Below are 25,560 nucleotides of genomic sequence, written 5' to 3'. Positions count from 1 at the left end.
AGTTTGGCCAGGTTAGCCAGGGTGGCAAACAAGAGCACTAAGAGACACGATATAGGATGAATCCCTTCACGGGTATCTGCAAAGCTCACAATGACCCCTAATTCACAGTCATGCTGGTGAATGTGATTCCACCCCATGGCCTTAGCTAAATGGGCCAAGAGCACCTGACACTAAACTAGGTCAGTCAGGAATGTGGAATGGGACCAGAGGTTGGACTTGTAAATGTGACTCTGGGAGCTCTGGGAGTTGTCAGGGACTACCAGGTGGTCTGAGAAGCAGGGGAAAAAAAAAGCTAGTCTGTTGAAAAGGAAGAATAAGGCAAATATGGGGAAAGACGCAGAGAAAAGTAAAAGTAGGTAAATACTCCCCTGGATTCCTGTCTTCCACTCCTGGCCCTATCCTTTACTAAAGACCCAGCTGCATTTTGCCCTTGGCCTCTAGGACTCACCACTGTATCTTTTTTTTTTTTTTCCTCACATCTTTATTGGAGTATAAATGCTTTACAATGTTGTGTTAGTTTCTGCTTTACAACTAAGTGAATCAGCTATACATATACATACATGCCCATATGCCCTCCCTCTTGAGTCTCCCTCCCACCCTCCCTATCCCACCCCTCTAGGTGGTCACAAAGCACCGAGCTGATCTCCCTGTGCTATGCAGCAGCTTCCCACTAGCCATCCATTTTACATTTGGTAGTGTATATATGTCCATGCCACTCTCTCACTTCACCCCAAGTTCCCCTTCCCCTCTGGGCCCTCAAGTCCGTTCTCTACGTCTGAGTCTTTTTTCCTACCCTGCCATTAGGTTCATCAGTACTCCCTTTTTAAATTCCATATATATGTGTTAGCATATGGTATTTGTTTTCCCCACCGTATCTTGATACTAGCTCTCTCCTCTATTCTTCGCTAGGCCAGCTTCAGTGGGGTTTCTGCTACCTGCAACCTAGAGGACTGTAGCTGACATACTACCTTGGAGGCACTGACCATGACCATGTGGGAAGGTGGTGTCTTGTCTAGCAGCCATTTGTATCAGTGAAAGCATTCCATTAATCACATGCAGAGCCATCATTCTCAACAATTATTATGACATTAACAGACTACAAACACAAAAAGTGTCTTTCTAAGAAAACAGGGCTTTCTTGGTCTAACACAGTGGGATCGAGGTTCTTTGGTCAATTGAGAGGATGACGATGAGGATGATGATATGATGATAATGACAGCAGTTACAGAGCACTGTAATAATAATTTACTGAGCCTTTACTATGAATGACACTATGCCAGGTGCTTTATATACATTATCTTTACTCCTCCCAACTCTTCAAGGTAGTAAGAGTGGGATTTTGTTTGGAAAGGTTTGTGACATACTGCACAATAGAGCCGTCATTTGGGAGAGGTCAGCATGCTGGGCAGGCAGGTAGCCGCAAGAGGGTACTTAGCATGATGGATTCACCATGATTTAAGATCTGGCCATTGGTCTTGCAGTCTCAAGAAATTTCCATGGTGTCCTAGCACTGGCTAGATTTAGGAATGCTGAGTCATGTAACAAAGTTCACTAGAGACTGATATATAAACCAGATGCCAAGTTATTAATTTACCATAAGATGTATCACTGCCAAGCAGCCTGGATACTGATGCTGGCCTGAGAAGTGTATGAAACTCTCTGTAGACAGATTGCATCAGGAGTCAAACTATTAGAAGGTTGTTTGGGGGGTTAGATGATTTGAATGTTAGACACAGAGATCTGACAGCTGCTACATTCATCTTCATAAAGGGGATTTACCTCCCAGGTGAACCAGACACTTAGGCACCATTTCTTTGAATGCTGCCAGGAGGGCTTCTTCCAACAAATGCTTCCATGACCATCCTAGGCTTCTAGAGCTCACCAGTTCTCCTTCTGAAGGAAACATTCTTTTTTTAGATATCTTTATACCCAAACCATCTTGTTTCTGGGAGTCCTTTTATTTATTTAATGTTATTTTGCATATCTTTGGTCTGATTCATTATTTCATGATTTAACAGTTTGAAGCAAAGGAATAATTTTATTTTCCTTCTTTCCACATTTCTCAACAGAGTCCCTCACTGTCACTTAAATGTGACAATACATCTACAAATGTATTGTAGATGTGTCCCATTTGTAGATGTGTCAAAACAATTCCATTGTTTTACAAATAAGGTAAAGAACGTAAGTTTTGGAGTCAGAAAGACCTGAGATGAAATTCTGGCTCTCCCACTTCTTATGATTCAAGAACACTTAATTTCCCTTTATAAGTTTCCCCACTCATAAAATGGGGATAATGCCCACCCCTCAGAATAGAACGAGATTTAATGGGGTTATGTATGCAAAGCACTTAGCACAGTGTTGGGGGTCAAACACAAAGACCATCCTAACACTTTGGAGGAAAAATAACACAGATCTCAACCATTTAGATTCTCCTTGGCTTCCAAGTATACGTTTTTTTTTGTTGTCTTCCAATGTGGTTTCACTTTGATTTTTATAGTCATATTAGTGTTACTTTAAAAACTAATATCCATGACTTTTAAACTGGATAAACAAAAATGAATTGGGCATGAGTGCACTGATTTCTTTGGCTTACCATTCTCTTTCTCCACCAGAAATAAACAAATGACACAGCTTGCTTTTGTCTTTTTCTTCCTGTTATCCTTGAGAAGATATCTTTTAAGGACTCTAGTCATATAAGAGTTCTGCACCTAATTCTGAAGCTTGAAAATGCCTTTTTAACTGAGAAAGTGCTATGAAATTATAGAGCTTTAGTAAAAAATTTATTCTTTTTTTGCCAATTAATTCAATTTACTCTTCAGATGTCAGAATTCCCCAAATTACATGATTCCTTCTATATAATGGGTCTATTCTAATATATATTCAGCTATTCTATCTCCTGAGTTTGCATATGCAATTATGTCCTCTCTTTTCCATTAGATTATAAACCTTACAAGAGTAGGGACAGATCTTCTATCTCTTTATATCTTCACTGTCTATAGTATCCTATATTGATATTGTAGTGTAGTATCCTATATTGATATTGGGAAGATATTCAACAATTACTTGTTGATGATAAATGCTATGAAGTAGAAATAAAAACAACAGATATATATGTTTATCTTCTCATTTGTTAACTATATTCACATTTTCTGAAGGTGTAGATCTGAATTTAAATATCTTGTTTAATTTTTCTAATGTAAGGTTTTTTGAACATGTGTTAATTTTTCCCTACATTACCTAAACGTGCTCTTTCCCTTTTATTTGACTTTAACGCCAGTAATCTTATGTACACCCTAGATATTTCTTGCATTAGAGAAATTCCTGACTTTAGCTCCTGTATCTTTCCTTTTAATCCATACAGTTACGTTATCCTTCATTTCACTCCTTTAACTTTACTTCACATCTATTTAAATTGCTTCAGTGATCCCAACCCAACATTTAGTGTTTATCTTGAATTGTAATGTTCAAGCTTTACACTCTTGAGATCCTTGGGGAAAGATGTTATTTAGTATGGGCTACTGTCACATACCTAACGAAGATACCTAAAAATTTAGTACGATACATAAATGAAAATAAATATAAAAACAAGAATAATACAGTATTGAGAGAACAAGAACAAGCACCATGTCAGATCTGTGTGAGAATTAAAATCTCCATTACCAATTCCACTACAAAGGATGAATTAAAAATTTACAATCTGAGAACACGGGTATTTCCTAAATGGAATCCTCAGTAGGCAGTGTACACACAGGATGAGGAGAGAGGAAAACTTACAGTATGTGCCAGACACAGTGCCAGAAATTTCTTATATTTCAGCTCATTTAAATAGCACAACATTCCTTCTAGGTTGATGACATTACTCTAACTTACAGATCCTAATTTTTTTTTGTGGTACGCGGGCCTCTCACTGTTGTGGCCTCTCCCGTTGCGGAGCACAGGCTCCGGACGCGCAGGCTCAGCGGCCATGGCTCACGGGCCCAGCCGCTCCGCGGCATGTGGGATCTTCCCGGACCGGGGCACGAACCCGTGTCCCTTGCGTCGGCAGGTGGACTCTCAACCACTGCGCCACCAGGGAAGCCCAGATCCTAATTTTATTGACATCTAAATATACTATTAACACTTAAAATTTAATGTGATAAAACTGACCACAAAATAAGCTCCTTTGGTTTTCTGTGAACATTAATTTCAGGGTCTTTATTCTGAACCTATGGTTAGTTTAATATTATAGACATGTTTTCCATATTTTTCAGTATAATCGCAAAATAAATTCCATAAAGTCATTTGAGGAGCCTGTTTATAAATCCTAATATTAATTATGGAAAGAGATAAAAACAGATATATTTAAGGGTTCTGTAAGTGAACTCTATAAGGTCAGTTTCTTATGAACTAAATGGTCCTGAAGGAAAAAATTAATCCAAGCTTGATTCTGTTTTTAGGACTAAAACCAAGGAGATGAACTTGTTTTTGTATTTAAGGACGAGCCTCTGCCTAGGGGGCAGTGGGCTTGGCAGAAGAGTCAATGATCTCACCAAGAGTCTGTGTAATGTAATGACATTAGACTGCCTGTTTATAGTAGGTAATGCCACTGAAGCATAACACAGTGCATCCTGCCATAATTCAGTTTGTAAAACCAAATGCATTCAATAGTGCCATAAAATAATGACAAACAATGTAATGCTTTTGAATTATACAGAACAGGAGCACAGACATCCATGTACTCATTGATCCATTCAATATACTGAGCACCTCCACTGCAATGGATACTATACGGAGCATAATGAAAATTAGATGTGATCATTTCCTTTGGAAACCTACAGTCTAGGAGGGAGACAAGATATGGATAATTAAAATGTGAGGAATAGGTGAGAAACAGCATAAAGGTGGTGCCATGAAGTGTTACAGAACTTCAGAGAAAGGCAGTATCATGTTTGGAGATGGTGTCCAGGAAAGGCTTCATGGAATAGATGGCACTGGAGCTGTCTGGATGTGTGGATAGGATTTCAGCAGAAAAGGGAGACTCAAATGAAGAGGGCGTGGTACGGATGTGGGAGACCACAGGCTGGTTCGGGAATGCTGAATAGGCCAGTTTGATTAGAGCACAGATCACGCAGAAGGGAAGGAAAGGCAAAGCTGGGTCGGGAGGTTCTGCAGGGCCCTCAAGGTCAGTCTAGCAGTGATAGGACCGCTGAAGGTTTTTCTCAGGGAATGACACAATCCACCTGTTCCTTTAAGAAGTTAGCAGGATAGGTTGGAAGGAGAAGAGATTGAAGGCTAGAATTTCACTTAGGAGGCTTTTTAGTGGTCCAGGCATTTGCCTGTGAAGAAGTGGAGGGAAGGAAATTAACATTTATTAAGAGCTCACTATGTGTAAGGCACTTATTTGTTTTAGCAATAATATTTCACTTAAATCTCGTGACAACTCTGCAAGGTAAATAGCATTAACTCCGGTGTTCAGTTGAGGAAATTAAGGCTCTAAGAGACCAGCAGTTTGCCTATGGTCACTGAGTTAGTAAAATACAAAGGGGGAGGGGAACAGGAGTCAGCAGTTGAGACTTTAATGTCTACATTATCTACACTATACCGTGTTGATAAAGGGCTTTCTTTTTATAAGTTCCCTGCTATTCAGGATTGGTACTTCAATATTTTAGCGGTGCCTCCAGTACAGACCTAGAGATAATCACATAGAGCAGGAAAATGATTCTGACAACAGAGAGGTTTAATGCTGAATGCTTGAATGCTGAAAATAGGGAAATTCTTCTGCCCCAAACAACCAGAGAAACTTGCCTGCTAGACAGAGAGCTTCTGATGAGTAGACAGTGTCTTATCTGGCTCTGAATCCCCAGGAGTATGCTCAGGGTCTGGCACTGCAAGCACTCAAGGAAAGAGCTGTCATACTTCTACAGATGAGGTCGCCCCAACCCTTGGGACAAATTCTGCTCCTAGCTGGGGGAATATAAGCTTAGGCTGGGAGCTCAGTAGCATGGCAACTTTCTGCCAGTCCTGCTCTGTTCTTCCATCCCAGCTGTCAATTCTGGGTGTTCTTTCTTACCACTGGGATCAAGGTTTCCCCTTCAGCTTAGAGTAGGTACAACCCTGTCTTGCTTCGTAGGCCAGCACCCTTGTCTTTGAACTCTGCCATGTATCAGCTCCTCTTTCCAACAAGATATGAAATGTCGCAGGACCTCTCTGATACCAGCTCTTTGCTTGTTGAAACCTGCCAGGCTTCCTTCCCGCAATGCTTATGTGCCAAGTCTACTGTATAGGCCCCTCGGACTATCCCAGATCTCCTAGACTGCTCCAGCTGGTCTGTAGAGCTGTTAGACCCCAGCTCTCCCTGATCTAGCCTATGCTTCTGCCTGATGAAAAGACTTTTGACGATAATCACTGTAATAGTCCTGGTAGTACACAGACTTACACAGCACTCACCATGTGCCAGGCATTGTTCTGTGTGTCTTATAAATATTAATTCCTATAAGCATGACATTATTAGTGGCCTCATTTTACTAATGAAAGAAAAGCAAAACAGAAAACCTGAGGCTGAGAGATTAAGTTACTTATCGAAGGTGACACAGTTTGCGAATGGCAGAGCCAGAATTTGAACCCAGGCATTCTGGCTATAGTTCATTCTCTTAACCACTATGCTCTCCTGCCTCTCCGGTGGCAGTGAGAAGATGAACATGTCACTAGTGAATGTACTTACTACCTTAAATGCTCTGTTTAATACAACTGGCATAATACTACCAACCAATAGTTATCAGGCTTATGTTAACTAACATGTAACTATAAATCTGAATCCCAAAATCAGTTATAAAGAAGCCTTTACATAATGCTGAAACTTTGATATATGAGTATTTTCATTTTTTTTTTTTTTTTTGCGGTACGCGGGCCTCTCACTGTTGTGGCCTCTCCCGTTGCGGAGCACAGGCTCCGGACGTGCAGGCTCAGCAGCCATGGCTCACGGGCCCAACCGCTCCGCGGCATGTGGGATCCTCCCGGACCGGGGCACAAACCCGTGTCCCCTGCATCGGCAGGCGGACTCCCAACCACTGTGTCACCAGGGCAGCCCAAGTATTTTCATTTTGACTGAAAATACTACAGATGTTCTACATTTAGGCAAGTCTAACAAGACAGCAGGATTCAAAGACAATGCCAGTTTATTTAGCAAAAATAATCCAAGAATACTGGGAGAGAAGATAATCATGAATATGACCTTGACAGAAGCGGAAGCAAATGTGAGGATTTAAGAATCAAAGCAGAGTTGCTAAGAGGGTAGATCTTAAAAGTTCTCATCACAAGAAAAAAAAAAACAAAAGAAGGTAGATACTGTTGACATCTTGGCAAACTGGATAGTTCTGCATACTCTAGTTCACTTGACAAAATGATGACACATTTCATTGTTATCAATTCAGAAGGTGAACATCTGACTATATTATAACCAGGAATTTAAACAAGAATTAAATAAGCATATAATAATACCAATGTTAATATGTACTGTGGTCTCCTCTGATTTGTATTATTATTCTGAGTTGTTAAGTGTAGAGCAGTCATTAAAAAAACTGGCTCATATTTCTATACCAGGGGCTGGAGATAAGTGATCAAGACATACAAGAGAGGTAGGCAGTGCAGAGATCAGAGGTCCTTACAAGCCATAGTAAGATACCGAATTCTGTTAGTCTTAAAGGGAGCCACCATCAGGTTTTAAGTTAGGGGAGTGACGTAACCTAACCTACATTTTCAAAAGATCACTCTAGCTGTTGTTTGGAAAATGCATTACAAGGAGTCAAGGATGGAATCATAGAGACCAATTAGGAAGCTACTGTAGTAGGGAACAGAAGATGGTAGCTTGAACTCAAGTTGTACCAGTAGAAACAGAAAGAAGTAGATGGAATAGGGACATATTTGGAGGTAGAGCTGACACGACTTATTGATGAATCAGATGTGAGCAGTTAGGGAAAAAGAGCAATCAGGAATGACTTCCAGTGGATGGTTATGTGATCTAGTAACAGGTGGACAACTAAGAGAAAAACAAATTTTAGGAGAAATTCAGATCCGTAGAATATTAATAAGTAGAATAATAATATAGTGCTATCCACACTCAGGGAAATGACAAGCAAAAAACTTTCCACAAAATCATACAGAATATGATCACTGGTTAGATGGTTTTCCTATCAGCCTACCACGAGGCCCAAGACCATTTTCAGCTCGGGAAATGAAATGAAAATTAAGTCATCCTTTCTGGCCCTTATGGGGACATATCTCATTTCATAGAACAGTTCTAAAAATGCTGAAGAGTGTGAGCACATGGTAGGTCCTCAGAAAATGTGTGTTGAACTCAATGACACCTGTTTGTCCCATTACTACCTGGAGACTATGTAAGCTACCTGTAACAGGTTGAAGAGTAGAATTAAGAACTCTCAGGATTGCCATGTACCATGAATCTGAATGACATTATTCTCTTATTATACAATTTCTAGTATGTGTGTGTCTCGTGTGTGTGTGTATGTGTACATATGTATGTGTCTGTATACGCACATACATGTGTATTTCTCTCTGATACAACTTATGGAGAAGATAGGTATGCTCCCAACATTTTTATTATGATCAAATCAGCACTTTCCCACACTGTCTTTTATTTTGAAATGAAGAGCCATTCCATACCTGTAGCATATCACCAAGGTCTGCTGTGCTAATATCTGGATCCTCTGTGGTGTTGAAGGGCACAGGAGTTATGTGTACAAGGGTGAGCACTCTAGGTTCTGGATATCTCCATAACATCATCCCTGGGCTATCTTCAGTTTCATTGTAAAACAAGACTTCATAGACACCAGGCATTTTCAAAGCTTCTGTTAAACGAAAGTGTAATTAATTGTATGCTTTCGAAGGGGAACATGTTGGTTTATTACACAAGAAAAAATTATGAGTATAAAAGAAAAGAATATAAAGAAGCTGGTTGATCATGTTTACATGGTTTAAGACAGGAACAAATCAAAAATTTTCCCTTAAGAGAGACTGAATGGCAATGTACTATTTTTGTACTGCAGGTATTGACTTACTTTTCAAGTGATCTTGATGTGTTATTATTTACTGAATGTGCAGGTAAAATAAACAAACACACACACAATCACACTGAAGCTATCGTTACTTACCAGCATCCTGTATATACTGAAACAGACCTGTCCGTAGGTCATCTGAACTTTGTTCACTTTTAAATATCTGATTTTTTTCCATAGGAGATGGAATTTGCGGCACTGTTTCAGAAACTTGCACTTCAAAATTTCCCTCCTCTTTAAGGTATCCATTGAGTAATTCATGTAGAAGAACTAGGCAATTCAAATGTTCTTGACCCCAGAAAACCTTTAAAATCATATGAAAAATTTTACTGGCTTTAACACAAACACTTCATGAGAATAATTAGGTACAATCATATTTGAATTAGTTCAAGGCTGTAATTACATTTAATTTAACTATTGATAATAATTAAACTATAATTTTTAAGAAGCAATTGACCTATGGGATGAAATTCTATTCTTGGGTAAATACATAAAAACAAGAAAATCAAGTATATCATATATTGTGTGGATAGCAATCAATTTTAAATGCTGAATTGATAATGAAATTATGTTTATGTGAGGTAATGTTTATGAATTAACTTAGCTAAGAGGGAAAAGAATATCCATTATAGTCTGAGAGACTATATGAAGATCCCTCTAGGCCAAAATGTTAATAATATTGTAGAACAGCTTCTACATTTTGTCATGAGGTTACATGAACACATCTTGATTATAGGGTTCCTTTCTTTGCACTTTCACTCTTCAGAAAAAAAAAAGATGCTCAATGAACCTGAACTTAAAAGGCTCCCAACTTCAGTGTTTAGTGAGAAAGTGCCAACAAACAGTATTTCACAGCCCTTCAGAACCAACTGTACAGGAGCTACGGTACAGTTTCAGAACAAACTCTTGGTGTTACATCTAACAGAGAGGATCAAGTTCCCTTTTTCTGCATGTGAAGAATATTAGTCTATAATGGAAGTATGACCAGTAGGTAATAATGATTAATGTCAGAGACCATAAATTTTCAAAATATTAATTTCTCTGAATGTATTGGATAAAGGCAATACAACCATAATTTCTAAGAGGACCAGCTAATACGGCAAAGAAGAAAAGAATATACAGACGTAGAAAAGAATAAGCCTATGCTTTGTGGGCAAGTTTGAAACCCTCAGTTTAAGTCCTACTCTCTGGAATTAAGGCATCTCAGAAATAAAAGTAAGAGGTATGATACAAAGTCTATTTTTTTCTCATCAATCTTATTTTTATTGAATCCTGAAAAACAGAGATAGGTGAAAAGTCAAGTTGGGGAGTCAAACACTGTGCTCCAGGTTTTAAAATATCAAGAGAGTTTATAATGTAGAGATGATATACTTTGTCTTTGCTCTTATTGTTGTTTTTAATGTGGAGCTACTTTGCTGTCTTGGAAAAATGGTAATACAATTACTATTCTTGATAAAACAACACAAAATCACATGCTGAGTAAATCTATGAAAATTTATAACAGATACTGAAAATCTCAAAACCAATCAATGTAAAGCAATAAGTTAGTGGGCTCCCCTACATCTACCTCTGTGTCACTAAGAAAACTGGTGAAAAAGGTGAGGCAAGACAACTTTTAGATGAAGACAAATTCATATTTAATATGCCTCCACTATTAACAAATTAGTCATTGCCATTTTCTATAACTCTGAATTCCTCAAGCTTTTTAGATTTGTGTCAAATTTGGGGAACATCAAATCATATAAAGGATACACATTCAGGATAGCTTCAAGATGGCAGAGGAGTAAGATGTGGAGATCACCTTCCTCCCCACAACTACATCAAAAATACATGTACATGTGGAACAACTACAGAACACCTACTGAACGCTGGCAGAAGAACTCAGACTTCCCACAAGGCAAGAAACTCCCCACATACCTGGGTAGGGCAAAAGAAAAAAGAAAAAAAACAGAGACAAAAGAATAGGGATGAGACCTGCACCTCTGGGAGGGAGCTGTGAAGGAGGAAAAGTTTCCACAAACTAGGAAGCCCCTTCACTGGCAAAGACGGGGGGTGGTGGTGGGGAAGCTTTGGAGCCACGGAGGAGAGCGCAGCAACAGGGATGCAGAGGGCAAAGCTGAGAGACTCCCGCACAGAGGATCGGTGCCGACCAGCACTCACCAACCCGAGAGGCTTTTCTGCTCACCCGCCGGGGCGGGCGGGGAATGGGAACTGAGGCTCAGGCTTCGGAGGTCAGATCCCAGGGAGAGGACTGGGGTTGGTTGCGTGAACACAGCCTGAAGGGGGCTAGTGTGCCACAGCTAGCCGGGAGGGAGTCTGGGAAAATGACTGGAACTGCCTGAGAGGCAAGAGACCACTGTTTAGGGGTGCACAAGGAGAGGGGATTCAGAACACTGCCTAAACGAGCTCCAGAGATGGGAGCAAGCTGCAGCTATCAGCCCGGACCCCAGAGACGGGCATGAAATGCTAAGGCTGCTGCCGCCACCACCAAGAAGCCTGTGTGCAAGCACAGGTCACTGTGCACACCTCCCCTCCTGGGAGCCTGTGCAGCCCACCACTGCCAGGATCCTGTGATCCAGGGACAACTTCCCCGGGAGAACGCACGGCGCGCCTCAGGCTGGTGCAACCTCACTCCGGCTTCTGCCGCCACAGGCTTGCCCCGCATTCCGTACCCGTCCCTCCCCCTGGCCTGAGTGAGCCAGAGCCCCCTAATCAGCTGCTCCTTTAACCCCGTCCTGTCTGAGCGAAGAACACGCAGAGGTGGGGCCAAATCCAAAGCTGAAACCCAGGAGCTGTTCGAACAAGGAAGAGAAAGGGAAATTTTTCCCAGCAGCCTTAGGAGCAGTGGATTAAATCCCCACAATCAACTTGATGTACCCTGCATCTGCGGAATACCTGGATAGACAACGAATCATCCCAAAATGGAGGTGGTGGACTTTGGGATCAACTGTAGACTTCGCGTTTGTTTTCTGCATCTAATTTGTTTCTGGTTTTATGTTTATCTTAGTTTGGTATTTACAGCTTATTATCATTGGTAGATTTGTTTATTGATTTGGTTGTTCTCTTCCTTTTTAAAAATTTTTAATGTATATATATATATTTTTTTTCCTTTTTCTCCTTTTGTGAGTGTGTATGTGTATGCTTCTTTGTGTGACTTTGCCTGTATAGCTTTACTTTTACCATTTGTCTTAGGGTTCTGTCCGTCCTTTTTTTTTTCTTGTATAGTTTTTAGAGCTTGTTATAATTGGTGGATTTGTTTTTGCATTTGGTTGCTCTCTCTTCCGTTTTTTTTTTTTTTTTACTACTTTAACATTTTTTTATATATAATAATATATATTTTTTATTTTAATAACTTTATCTATTTTTCCTTCTTTCTTTCTTTCTTTCTTTCTCTCCCTTTTCTTCTGAGCGGGGGTGGCTGACAGAGTCATGGTGCTTCAGCAGGGTGTCAGGCCTGAGCCTCTGAGGTGAGAGAGCCAAGTTCAGGACATTGGTCCACCAGATACCTCCTGGCCCCACGTAATATCAAACAGCGAAAGCTCTCCCAGAGATCTCCATCTCAGCGCTAAGACCCAGCTCCACTCAATGACCAGCACGCTAGAGTGCTGGACACCCTAAGCCAAACAACTAGCAAGACAGGAACACAACCCCACCCACTAGCAGAGAAGCTGCCTAAAATCATAGCAAGTTCAGAGACACTCCAAAACACACCACCGGATGTGGTCCTGCCCACCAGAAAGACAAGATCCAGCCTCATCCACCAGAACACAGGCACCAGTCCCTTCCACCAGGAAGCCTACACAACGCACTGAAACAAACTTAGCCACTGGGGCAGACACCAAAAACAACGGGAACTACGAACCTGCAGCCTGCAGAAAGGAGACCCCAAACACAGTAAGTTAAGCAAAATGAGAAGACAGAGAAATACACAGCAGATGAAGGCGCAAGTTAAAACCCACCAGACCAAACAAATGAAGAGGAAATAGGCAGCCTACCTGAAAAAGAATTCAGAATAATGATAGTAAAGATGATCCAAAATCTTAGAAATACAATGGAGAAAATACAAGAAACGTTTAACAAGGACGTAGAAGAACTAAAGAGCAAACAAACAATGATGAACAACACAATAAATGAAATTAAAAATACTCTAGATGGGATCAATAGCAGAATAACTGAGGCAGAAGAACGGATAAGTGACCTGGAAGATAAAATAGTGGAAATAACTACTGCAGAGCAGAATAAAGAAAAAAGAATGAAAAGAATTGAGGACAGTCTCAGAGACCTCTGTGACAACATTAAACACACCAACATTGGAATAATAGAGGTCCCAAAAGAAGAGAAAAAGAAAGGGACTGTGAAACTATTTGAACAGATTATAGTTGAAAACTTCCCTAATATGGGAAAGGAAATAGTTAATCAAGTCCAGGAAGAACAGAGAGTCCCATACAGGATAAATCCCAGGAGAAACATGCCAAGACACATATTAAGCAAAGTCCCAAAAATTAAATACAAACAAAAAATATTAAAAGCAGCAAGGGAAAAGCAACAAATAATATACAAGGGAATCCCCATAAGGTTAACAGCTGATCTTTGAGCAAAAACTCTGCAAGCCAGAAGGGAGTAGAAGGACATATTTAAAGTGATGAAAGAGAAAAACCTACAACCAAGATTACTCTACCCAGCAAGGGTCTCATTCAGATTCCATGGAGAAATTAAAAGCCTTACAGACAAGCAAAAGTTAAGAGAATTCAGCACCACCAAACCAGCTTTACAACAAATCCGAAAGGAACTTCTCTAGGCAGGAAACACAAGAGAAGGAAAAGACCTATGATAACAAACCCAAAACAATTAAAAAAATTAATAGGAACACACATATCAATAACTACCTAAAATGTAAATAGATTAAATGCTCCAACCAAAACACACAGACTGCGTGAAAAGATACAAAAACAAGACCTGTATATATGCTGTCTACAAGAGACCCACTTCAGACCTAGGGACACATATAGACTGAAAGTGAGGGGATGGAAAAAGATATTCCATGCAAATGGAAATGAAAGGAAAGCTGGAGTAGCAATTCTCATATCAGACAAAATAGACTTTAAAATAAAGACTATTACAAGAGACAAAGAAGGACACTACATAATGATCAAGGGATCAATCCAAGAAGAAAATATAACAATTGTAAATATTTATTCAAACAACATAGGAGCACCTCAATACTTAAGGCAAATGCTAACAGGGATAAAAGGGGAAATTGACAGTAACACAATCATAGTAGGGGACTTTAACATCCAACTTTCACCAATGGACATATCATCCAAAAAGAAAATAAATAAGGAAACACAAGATTTAAATGATACATTAAACAAGATGGAATTAATTGATTATTAATTAATTTACAGGACATTCCATCCAAAAACAACAGAATACACTTTCTTCTCAAGTGCTCATGGAACATTCTCCAGGATAGATCATATCTTGTGTCACAAATCCAGCCTTGGTAAATTTAAGAAAACTGAAATCATATCAAGTATGTTTTCAGACCACAACGTTATGAGACTAGATGTCAAGTACAGGAAAAATCTGTAAAAAATACAAACACACGGAGGTTAAACAATACAATACTAAATAACCAAGATCTCACTGAAGATATCAAAGAGAAAATTAAAAAATACTTAGAAACAAATGACAATGAAAGCACGACAAAACAAAATCTATGGGATGCAGCAAAAGCAGTTCTAAGAAAAGTTCTAAGTTTATAGCAATACAATCCTCCCTCAAGAAAGAAGAAACATCTCAAATAAACCACCTAACCTTACACCTAAAGCAATTAGAGAAAGAAGAACAAAAAAACAGCAAAGATAGCAGAAGGAAAGAAATCATAAAGATCAGATCAGAAATAAATGAAATAGAAATGAAGGAAACAACAGCTAAGATCAATAAAACTAAAAGCTGGTTCTTTGAGAAGATAAACAAAATTGATAAACCACTAGCCAGACTCATCAAGAAAAAAAGGGAAAAGACTCAAATCAATAGAATGAGAAATGATAAAGGAGAAGTAACAACTAACACTGCAGAAATACAAAAGATCATGACGGATTACTACAAGCAACTCTATGCCAATAAAATGGACAACCTGGACGAAATGGACAAATTCTTACAAAAGCACAACCTGCTGAGACTGAACCAGGAAGAAATAGAAAATATAAAGAGACCAATCACAAGCACTGGAATTGACATGGTGATTAAAAATCTTCCAATAAACAAAAGCCCAGGACCAGAAGGATTCACAGGGGAATTCTATCAAACATTTAGAGGAGAGCTAACACTTAGCCTTCTCAAACTCTTCCAAAATACAGCAGAGGGAGGAACACTCCCAAACTCATTCTATGAGGCCACCATCACCCTGATACCAAAAGAAGACAAAGATGTCACAAAAAAACAAAACTACAGACAAATATCACTGATGAACACAAAGGCAAAAATCCTCAACAAAACAGTAACAAACAGAACCCAACAGCATGTTACTTTTTTTTTAATTTTTTTTTTTGCTGTACGCGGGCCTCTCACTGTTGTGGCCTCTCCTGTTGCGGAGCACAGGCTCCGGACGCGCAGGCTCAGCGGCCATGGCTCACGGGCCCAGCCGCTCCACGGCATGTGGGATCTTCCCGGACCGGGGCACGAACCCATGTCCCCTGCATCGGCAGGCGGACTCTCAACCACCAGCATGTTACTTTTAACGTAACGTGATCATACACCATGATCAAGTGGGGTTTATCCCAGGAATGCAAGGATTCTTCAATATATGGAAATCAATCAATGTAATAAACCACATAAACAAACTGAAGGAGAAAAACCATATGATCATCTCAATAGGTGCAGAAAATGCTTTCGACAAAATTCAACACCCATTTATGATAAAAGTTCTGCAGAAAGCAGGCATGGGGGAACTTACCTTAACAAAATAAAGGTCATATATGACAAACCCAGAGCCAACATCGTTCTCAATGGTGAAAAACTGAAACCATTTCCACTAAGATCAGAAACAAGACAAGGTTGCCCACTCTCAGCACTATTATTCAACATAGTTTCGGAAGTTTTAACTACAGCAATCAGAGAAGAAAAAGAAATAAAAGGAATCCACATCAGAAAAGAAGAAGCAAAGCTGTCACTGTTTGCAGATGACATGATACGATACATAGAGAATCCTAAAGATGCTACCAGAAAACTACTAGAGCTAATCAATGAATTTGGTAAAGTAGCAGGATACAAAAATTAATGCACAGAAATCTCTTGCATTCCTATACACTAATGATGAAAAGTCTGAAAGAGAAATTAAGGAAACACTCCCATTTACCATTGCAACAAAAAGAATAAAATACCTAGGAATAAACCTACCTAAGGAGACAAAAGACTTGTACACAGAAAACTATAAGACACTGAGGAAAGAAATTAAAGATGATACAAACAGTTGGAGAGATATAATGTGCCTTGAATAGGAAGAATCAACATTGTGAAAATGACTATACTACACAAAGCAACCTACAAATTGAATGCAATCCCTATCAAACTACCAATGGCGAGGCCTGAACCAAGATGGCAGAGTAGAAGGACGTGCTCTCACTCCCTTTTGTGAGAACACCAGAATCACAACTAGGTGCTGCACAATCATCGACAGGAAGATACTTGAACTCAACAAAAAAGATACCCTACATCCAAAGACAAAGGAGAAGCCACACTGAGATGGTAGGAGGGGTGCAATCACAGCAAAATGAAATCCCATAACTGCTGGGTGGGTGACTCACAGACTGGAGAACAATTATACCACAAAAGTCCACCCACTGGAGTAAAGGTTCTGAGCCCCATGTCAGACTTCCCAACCTGGGGGTCTGGCAACAGGAGAAGGAATTCCTAGAGAATCAGACTTTGAAGGCTAGTGCGATTTCATTGCAGGACTTAGACAAGACTGGGGAAAACAGAGACTCCACTCTTGGGGGGCACACACAAAGTAGTGTGTGCATCAGGACCCAGAGGAAGGAGCAGTGACCACAGAGGAGACTGAACCAGACCTACCTGCTAGTGTTGGAGGGTCTCCTGCAGAGGTGGGGGGTGGCTGTGGCTCACCATGGGGACAAGGACACTGGCAGAAGAAGTTCTGGGAAGTACTCCTTGGCGTGAAGCATCCCAGAGTCTGCCATTAGCCCCACCAAAGAGCCCAGGTAGGCTCCAGTGTTGGGTTGCCTCAGGCCAAACAACCAAAAGGAAGGGAATCCAGCACCACCCATCAGGATTCAAGCAAATTAAAGATTTACTGAGCTCTGCCCACCAGAGCAACAGTCAGCTCTACCTACCACCAATCCCTCCCACCAGGAAACTTGCACAAGCCTCTTAGATAGCCTCATCCACCAGAGGGCAGACAGCAGAAGCAAGAAGAACTACAATCCTGCAGCCTGTGGAACAAAAAACACATTCACAGAAAGGTAGACAAGATGAAAATGCAGAGGGCTATGTACCAGATGAAGGAACAAGATAAAACCCCAGAAAAACAAATAAATTAAGTGGAGATAGGGAACCTTCCAGAAAAAGAATTCAGAATAACGACAGTGAAGATGATCCAGGACCTCGGAAAAGGATGGAGGCAAAGATCGAGAAGATGCAAGAAATGTTTAACAAAGACCTAGAAAAATTAAAGAACAAACAAACAGAGATGAACAATACAGTAACTGAAATGAAAACTACACTAGAAGGAATCAATAGCAGAATAACTGAGGCAGAAGAATGGATAAGTGACCTGGAAGACAGAATGGTGGAATACACTGCTGCGGAACAGAATAAAGAAAAAAGAATGAAAAGAAATGAAGACAGCCTAAGAGACCTCTGGGACAACATTAAACGCAACAACATTCGCATGATAGGGGTCACAGAAGAAGAGAGAGAGAAAGGAGCAGAGAAAATTTTGAAGAGATTATAGTCGAAAACTTCCCTAACATGGGAAAGGAAATAGCCACCCAAGTTGAGGAAGCGCAGTGAGTCCCATACAGGATAAACCCAAGGAGAAACACGTCAAGACACATAGTAATCAAATTGGCAAAAATTAAAGAGAAAGAAAATTATTGAAAGCAGCAAGGGAAAAATGACAAATAACATACAAGGGAACTCCCATAAGGTTAACAGCTGATTTCTCAGCAGAAACTCTACAAGACAGAAGGGAGTGGCAAGATACACTTAAAGTGATGAAAGGGAAGAACCTACAACCAAGAGTACTTTACCCGGCAAGGATCTCATTCAGGTTCGATGGAGAAATCAAAAGCTTTACAGAGAAGCAAAAGCTAAGAGAATTCAGCACCACCAAACCAGCTCTACAACAAATGCTAAAGGAACTTCTTCTCTAAGTGGGAAACACTAGAGAAGAAAAGGACCCACAAAAACAAACCCAAAACAATTAAGGAAATGGTAATAGGAACATACGTATCAATAATTACCTGAAATGTGAATGGATTAAATGCTCCAACCAAAAGACACAGGCTTGCTGAATGGATAAGAAAACAAGACCCATACATAGGCTATCTAAAAGAGACCCATTTCAGACCTAGGGACCCATACAGACTGAATGTGAGGGGATGGAAAAAGATATTCCATGCAAATGCAAATCAAAAGAAAAAAGCTGGAAGGCTTCCCTGGTGGTGCAGTGGTTGAGAGTCCGCCTGCCAATGCAGGGGACACGGGTTTGTGCCCCGGTCCCGGAAGATCCCACATGCCGTGGAGTGGCTGGTCCCATGAGCCATGGCCGCTGAGCATGCGCATCCGGAGCCTGTGCTCGCAACAGGAGAGGCCACAACAGTGTGAGGCCCACATACCGCAAAAAAAAAAAAAAAAGAAAGCTGGAGTAGCAGCACTCATATCAGATCAAATAGACTTTAAAATAAAAATGTCACAAGAGACAAAGAAGGACACTACATAATGATCAAGCGATCAATCCAAGAAGAAGATATAACAATTATAAGTATATATGCACCCAACATAGGAGCACCTCAATATATAAGGCCACTGCTAACAGCTACAAAAGAGGGAATCGACAGTAATACAATAATAGTGGGGGACTTTAACACCTCACTTACACCAATGGACAGATCATAAAAAATGAAAATAAATAAGGAAACAGAAGCTTTAAATGACACAATAAGCCAGATAGATTTAACTGGTATCTATAGGACATTCCATCCAAAAACAGCAGATTACACTTTCTTCTCAAGTGTGCACAGAACATTCTCCAGGATATATCACATCTTGGGTCACAAATCAAGCCTCAGTAAATTTAAGAAAATTGAAATCATATCAAGCAACTTTTCTGACCACAATGCTACGAGACTAGATATGAATTACAGGGAAAATAACTTAAAAAAAAGAAACACATGCAGGCTAAAGAATACATTACTAAATAACCAAGAGATCACTAAAGAAATCAAAGACGAAATAAAAAAATACCTAGAGACAAATGACAATGAAAACATGATGATCCAAAACCTATGGGTTGCAGCAAAAGAGTTCTAAGAGGGAAGTCTATAGCTATACAAGCCTACCTCAAGAAACAAGAAAAATCTCTAATAAACAATCTAACCTTACACCTAAAGGAACTAGAGAAAGAAGAACAAACAAAACCCAAAGTTAGCGAAAAGATTGAAATCATAAAGATCAGAGCAGAAATAAATGAAAAAGAAACAAAGAAAACAATAGCAAAAATGAATAAAAGTAAAAGCTGGTTCTTTGAGGAGATAAAGAAAATTGATAAACCATTAGGCAGACTCAACAAGAAAAAGAGGGAGAGGACTCAAATCAATAAAATTAGAAATGAAAAAGGAGAAGTTACAACAGACACCGCAGAAATACAAAGCATCTGAAGAGACTACTACAAGCAACTCTGTGCCAATAAAATGGACAACCTGGAAGAAATGGACAAATTCTTAGAAAGGTATAACCTTCCAAGACTGAACCAGGAAGAAATAGAAAATATAAACAGACCAATCACAAGTAATGAAATTGAAACTGTGATTAAAAATCATCCAACAAACAAAAGTCCAGGACCAGATGGCTTCACAGGTGGATTCTGTCAAACATTTAGAGAAGAGCTAACACCCATCCTTCTCAAACTCTTGCAAAAACTTGCGGAGGAAGGAACACTCCCAAACTCATTCTATGAGGCCACCATTACTCTGATACCAAAACCAGACAAAGATACTACAAAAAAAGAAAATTACAGGCCAATATCACTGATGAATATAGATGCAAAAATCCTAAACAAAATACTAGCAAAAGGAATTCAACAACATATTAAAAGAATCATACCCCATGATCAAGTGGGATTTATCCCAGGGATGCAAGGATTCTTCAATATATGCAAATCAATGAATATGATACACCATATTAACAAATTGATTAACAATGTGACACACCATATTAACAAATTGAAATACCATATGATCATCTCAATAGATGCAGAAAAATCTTTTGAGAAAATTCAACACCAATTTATGATAAAAACTCTCCAGAAAGTGGGCATACAGGGAACCTACCTCAACATAATAAAGGCCGTATTTGATAAACCCACAGTAAACATCATTCTCAATGGTGAAAAACTGAAAGCATTTCCTCTAAGATCAGGAACGAGACAAGGATGTCCACTCTCACCACTATTATTCAACATAGTTTTGGAAGTCCTAGCCACAGCAATCAGAGAAAAAAAAGAAATAAAGGGAATACAAATTGGAAAAGAAGAAGTAAAACTGCCACTGTTTGCAGATGACACGATACTATACATAGAGAATCCTAAAGATGCCACCAGAAAACTACTAGAGCTAATTAATGAAACTGGTAAAGTTGCAGGATACAAAATTAATACACAGAAATCTCTTGCATTCCTATACACTAATGATGAAAAATCTGAAAGAGAAATTAAGGAAACACTCCCATTTATCATTGCAAGTAAAAGAATAAAATACCTAGGAATAAACCTACCTAGGGAGACAAAAGACCTGTATGCAGAAGACTATAAGACACTGATGAAGGAATTAAAGATGATACCAACAGATGTAGAGATATACCATGCTTTTGGATTGAAAGAAGCAATATTGTGAAAATGACTATACTACGCAAAGTAATCTACAGATTCAATTCAATTCAATCCCTATCAAATTACCAATGGCATTTTTTACGGAACTAGAACAGAAAATCTTAAAATTTGTATGGTGACATCAAAGACCCCAAATAGCCAAAGCAGTCTTGAGGGAAAAAAATGGAGCTGGAGGAATCAGACTTCCTGACTTCAGACTATACTACAAAGCTACAGTAATCAAGACAATATGATAGTGGCACAAAGACAGAAACACACATCAATGGAACAAATAGAAAGCCCAGAGGTAAACCCACGCACCTATTGTCAACTAATCTATGACAAAGGAGGCAAGGATATACAATGGAGAAAAGACAGTCTCTTCAATAAGTGGTGCTGGGAAAACTGTACCACTACATGTAAAAGAATGAAATTAGAACACTCCCTCACACCATACACAAAAATAAACTCAAAATGTATTAGAGACCTTAATGTTAGATCGGACACTATAAAACTCTTAGAGGAAAACATAGGAAGAACACTCTTTGACATAAATCACAGCAAGATATTTTTTGATCCACCTCCTAGAGTAATGGAATTAAAAACAAAAATAAACAGATGGGACCTAATGAAACTTAAAAGCTTTTGCCCAGCAAAGGAAACCATAAACAAGATGAAAAGACAACCCTCAGAATGGGAGAAAATATTGCAAACGAATCAATGGACAAAGGATTAATCTCCAAAATATATAAACAGCTCATGCAGCTCAATATTAAAAAAAAAACCCAATCCAAAAATGGGCAGAAGATCTAAATAGACATTTCTCCAAAGAAGATATACAGATGGCCAAGAAGCATATGCAAAGCTGCTCAACATCCCTATTAGAGAAATGCAAATCAAAACTACAATGAGGTGTCTCCTCACACCAGTTAGAATGGGCATCATCAGAAAATCTACAAACAACAAATGCTAGAGAGGGTGTGGAGAAAAGTGAACCCTCTTGCACTCTTGGTGGGAATGTAAATTGATACAGCCACTATGGAGAACAGTATGGAGGTTCCTTAAAAAACTAAAAATAGAATTACCATATGGTCCAGCAATCTCACTACTGGGCATATACCCAGAGAAAACCATAATTCAAAAAGACACATGTACTCCAATGTTCATTGCAGCACTATTTACAATAGCCAGGTCATGGAAGCAACCTAAATGTCCATCGACAGACGAATGGATAAAGAAGATGTGTTACATATATACAATGGAATATTACTGAGCTATAAAAAAGAATGTAATTGGGTCATTTGTGGAGATGTGGATGGATCTAGAGAGTGTTATAGAGTGAAGTAAATCATAAAGAGAAAAACAAATATCGTATATTAACACATCTATGTGGAACCTAGAAAAATGGTACAGATGAACTGGTTTGCAGGGCAGAAATTGAGACACAGATGTAGAGAACAAAAGTATGGACACCAAGGGGGGAAAGCCGCGGGGTGGTGGTGGTGGTGGTGGTGGTGTGATGAATTGGGCAATTGGGATTGACATGTATACATTGATGTGTATAAAATTGATGATTAATAAGAACGTGCTGTATAAAAAAATTAAATTAAATTAAATTAAAAAAAAAAAAAGAAAAGTGAGGAATTCACCTAGATCTGTTAGGCAAAATGTGTGATAAACCCTTGGTATGACTTTCCTAGCCCTGAGAGATCTTTTAAAAGTTCAGTATGAGACTCCTTATCAAAATTTCACACACACACATAAGAATTCTATATCATCAATTATAGTTATATAAATCATCAGGCCAAGTTTACTGAGACCAGACTTATTTTGCAAACAAACTACTCTTAATTTGGTTACATTTGGCAAAAATGATGGTAATTTTAGAGAGAAAAAGATTGTTTCAGTGAATATTAAATTCTGGTTTTGTTAATGGAGGGTCTGTATTTATTAAGACTTACCTCCTAGGTAGTTCCCTGCTGTCATGCTATATTAATGTAAAGTTTAATTGAAGGACACTCTAAGTTTGTTTCTGAAGTTTATCTTAGTAATCTATCTTTGAATGAAGATCAGATGCCCCAGGACCTGGAACCAGGAGATTGTGCATGCTAAAACAGACATAATTTAAAGACTATCTCCAACCTGGTCGGAAGGACACTTTTCAGGTACTCTTAACTAGCTGATGAACAGTGAAACTGAAGGGAATGACTCCTGGATTAATTACCACTCACAAAGGGCCCCTGCAGTGGACTGGCCTATGGAGAGTGTGGTTGACCTCAAAATCACCTTAAAACAATGCTCAAACAAAAGAGAAACTACCCTCATACTAGGATGAGAAGAAGACGACATCAGAAGTAGACAGCTTGCCCAAGATTCTGGACCTAACTCGTATGATCATTTATAATGTTTTCTTGACTTCTTGGACCCTTGCATATGAATCAAATGTTTTCCTATCATGGGCATGATCCTATGCTAGTGTTTTTTTTTTTTTTTTTTCCTATGCTAGTTTTAAAAATCAATCCAGTTGTTGGGTTTGTGGCCAATTACCTGCGTCTAGTACTTCTGGGTTACCTTGGTGGATTTCTCTACTCCAAGGCTCTAATTGGTTGGCTCTTAGGAAATTTATTCTAGAAGAGAGAAATTATAGTCCTATTTAGGCCACTATTAATATTACTAGGTGGGATCCCCTCACCTAGCCAATTAATGATCCTACTCTGACTCTGGCCATAAATTTTTCTTTATTACTCAGGCTCAATCATAGCAACAAGCAAAATTTCAGCCAAGGAATAAGACCTCCCACAATTATGGGATGGATTTATGTAGTTAATACCAGGCCATGGTAATTTAAGTTTAAAGGCTCCTCTATGTTGGGAACAATTAAATCATAGTAAGGATAATCAGTCTAGTAACACTAGGAAACTGGGCTGGGTGTCTTATGGACAGTGCCAATATAAAATTTACCTTAAAGATAAGGATTGGTACAGAACAGACTAAGTCAGACAACCTGGGATATACTGGGCCACACCTAATGGAAGCTTGCTTAATTCTTACTTATGACTTCACTACTACTGCTAGCTATGTTATTTGTATTTCACCTGTTTTACAAAATTGTTGTTTCTTACATTACCAAATGTGTGACTAAGCCTGTCATCAAATGATGATATATGGTTCCATGTAAGATCAATGATGGTAATAGTGTAACTCTAGATATGGGAAGAAGCAACAAGAGGGAATATTTTCCTGGACTGTAAGAGACTAGTAAGACAGGTGGTCCAGAGACTTTTTGGCTACTCCTGTGGCCTAGTCCAGTAAGAGCACATTGAGTAGCCTACCAGAAAACTCTTTTCCAGGCCTTGGAATGAGCATTCCTAGCCCCATGGATTGAAATGGTCATGAAATGCCCCCCCAAACCATGGTCAAATTTATGACCATGAAGGGGCCCTGCTGACTGGAAAGCAGCACTTGCCATTGGCACTTGCTGTCTGTCTCTACAAAGATTAAAACATGAGCCACTGCAGCTGCTGACCTTCAATACCCCCTGAAAGGAGTTCACAGTTGACATCAGGAATGAGGCAGTCTGTTCCCTGGGAAAAACTGGCAGAACAGGCCTTCAGACAGTTAGATATTTTCAGGAGAAGATTTTTTGAGCCGAAATTCTTGCATCTTCTCATACCTAGAGAAACACTAACATCATTAATGGTGACATCTGCTTTGGCTATAAAGGAGAATATTACAATTAAAAGTCAAAATGGAAAAAAAAAAAACCAACAAAAAACAAACTACCAATGGCATTTTTCACAGAACTAGAACAAAAACTTTCACAATTTGTATGGAAACACAAAAGACCCCAAATAGCCAAAGCAGTCTTGAGAAAGAAAAACAGAGCTGGAGGAATCAGGCTCTTGGATTTCAGACTATACTACAAAGCTACAGTAATCAAGACAGTATGGTACTGGCACAAAAACAGAAATATAGATCAACGGAACATGATAGAAAGCCCAGAGATAAACCCACACAATATGGTCATCTTATTTTTGATAAAGGAGGCAAGAATATACAATGGATAAAAGACAGTCTCTTCAATAAGTGGTGCCAGGAAAACTGGGGAGCTACACGTAAAAGAATGAAATTAGAACACTCCCTAACGCCATACACAAAAATAAACTCAAAATGGATTAAAGACCTAAATGTAAGGCCAGAAACTATAAAACTCTTAGAGGAAAACATAGGCAGAACACTCTGACATAAATCACAGCAAGATCCTTTTTGAACCACCTCCTAGAGAAATCGCAATAAAAACAAAAGTAAACAAATGGGATCTAATGAAACTTAAAGCTTTTGCACAGCAATGAAAACCATAAACAAGATGAAATGACAACCCTCAGAATGCGAGAAAATATT

General features: G+C 39.2%; 1 protein-coding gene across 8 annotated transcripts in view; it reads right to left on the bottom strand.

Annotated features, from left to right (window-relative positions):
- The window catches only part of VPS13B (vacuolar protein sorting 13 homolog B), an 802,268-nt gene that overhangs the window by 135,874 nt on the left and 640,834 nt on the right, over positions 1-25,560 (bottom strand). For 7 of the 8 annotated variants that reach the window (XM_049700204.1, XM_033438214.2, XM_049700208.1 and 4 more), the window contains 2 exons: positions 9,147-9,354; positions 8,659-8,843 (listed from right to left, as the gene is read on the bottom strand). In XM_049700204.1, coding sequence (XP_049556161.1) covers positions 8,659-8,843; positions 9,147-9,354 — 393 coding nt within the window. The remainder of the gene's footprint in view (positions 1-8,658; positions 8,844-9,146; positions 9,355-25,560) is intronic. The other variant, XM_049700207.1, reaches the window with a different exon arrangement.

Source organism: Orcinus orca, chromosome 17 (genome assembly GCF_937001465.1).
Source record: "Orcinus orca chromosome 17, mOrcOrc1.1, whole genome shotgun sequence".
NCBI classification, from domain to species: Eukaryota; Metazoa; Chordata; class Mammalia; order Artiodactyla; family Delphinidae; genus Orcinus; species Orcinus orca.
This window is presented reverse-complemented; position numbering and strand designations above follow the sequence as displayed.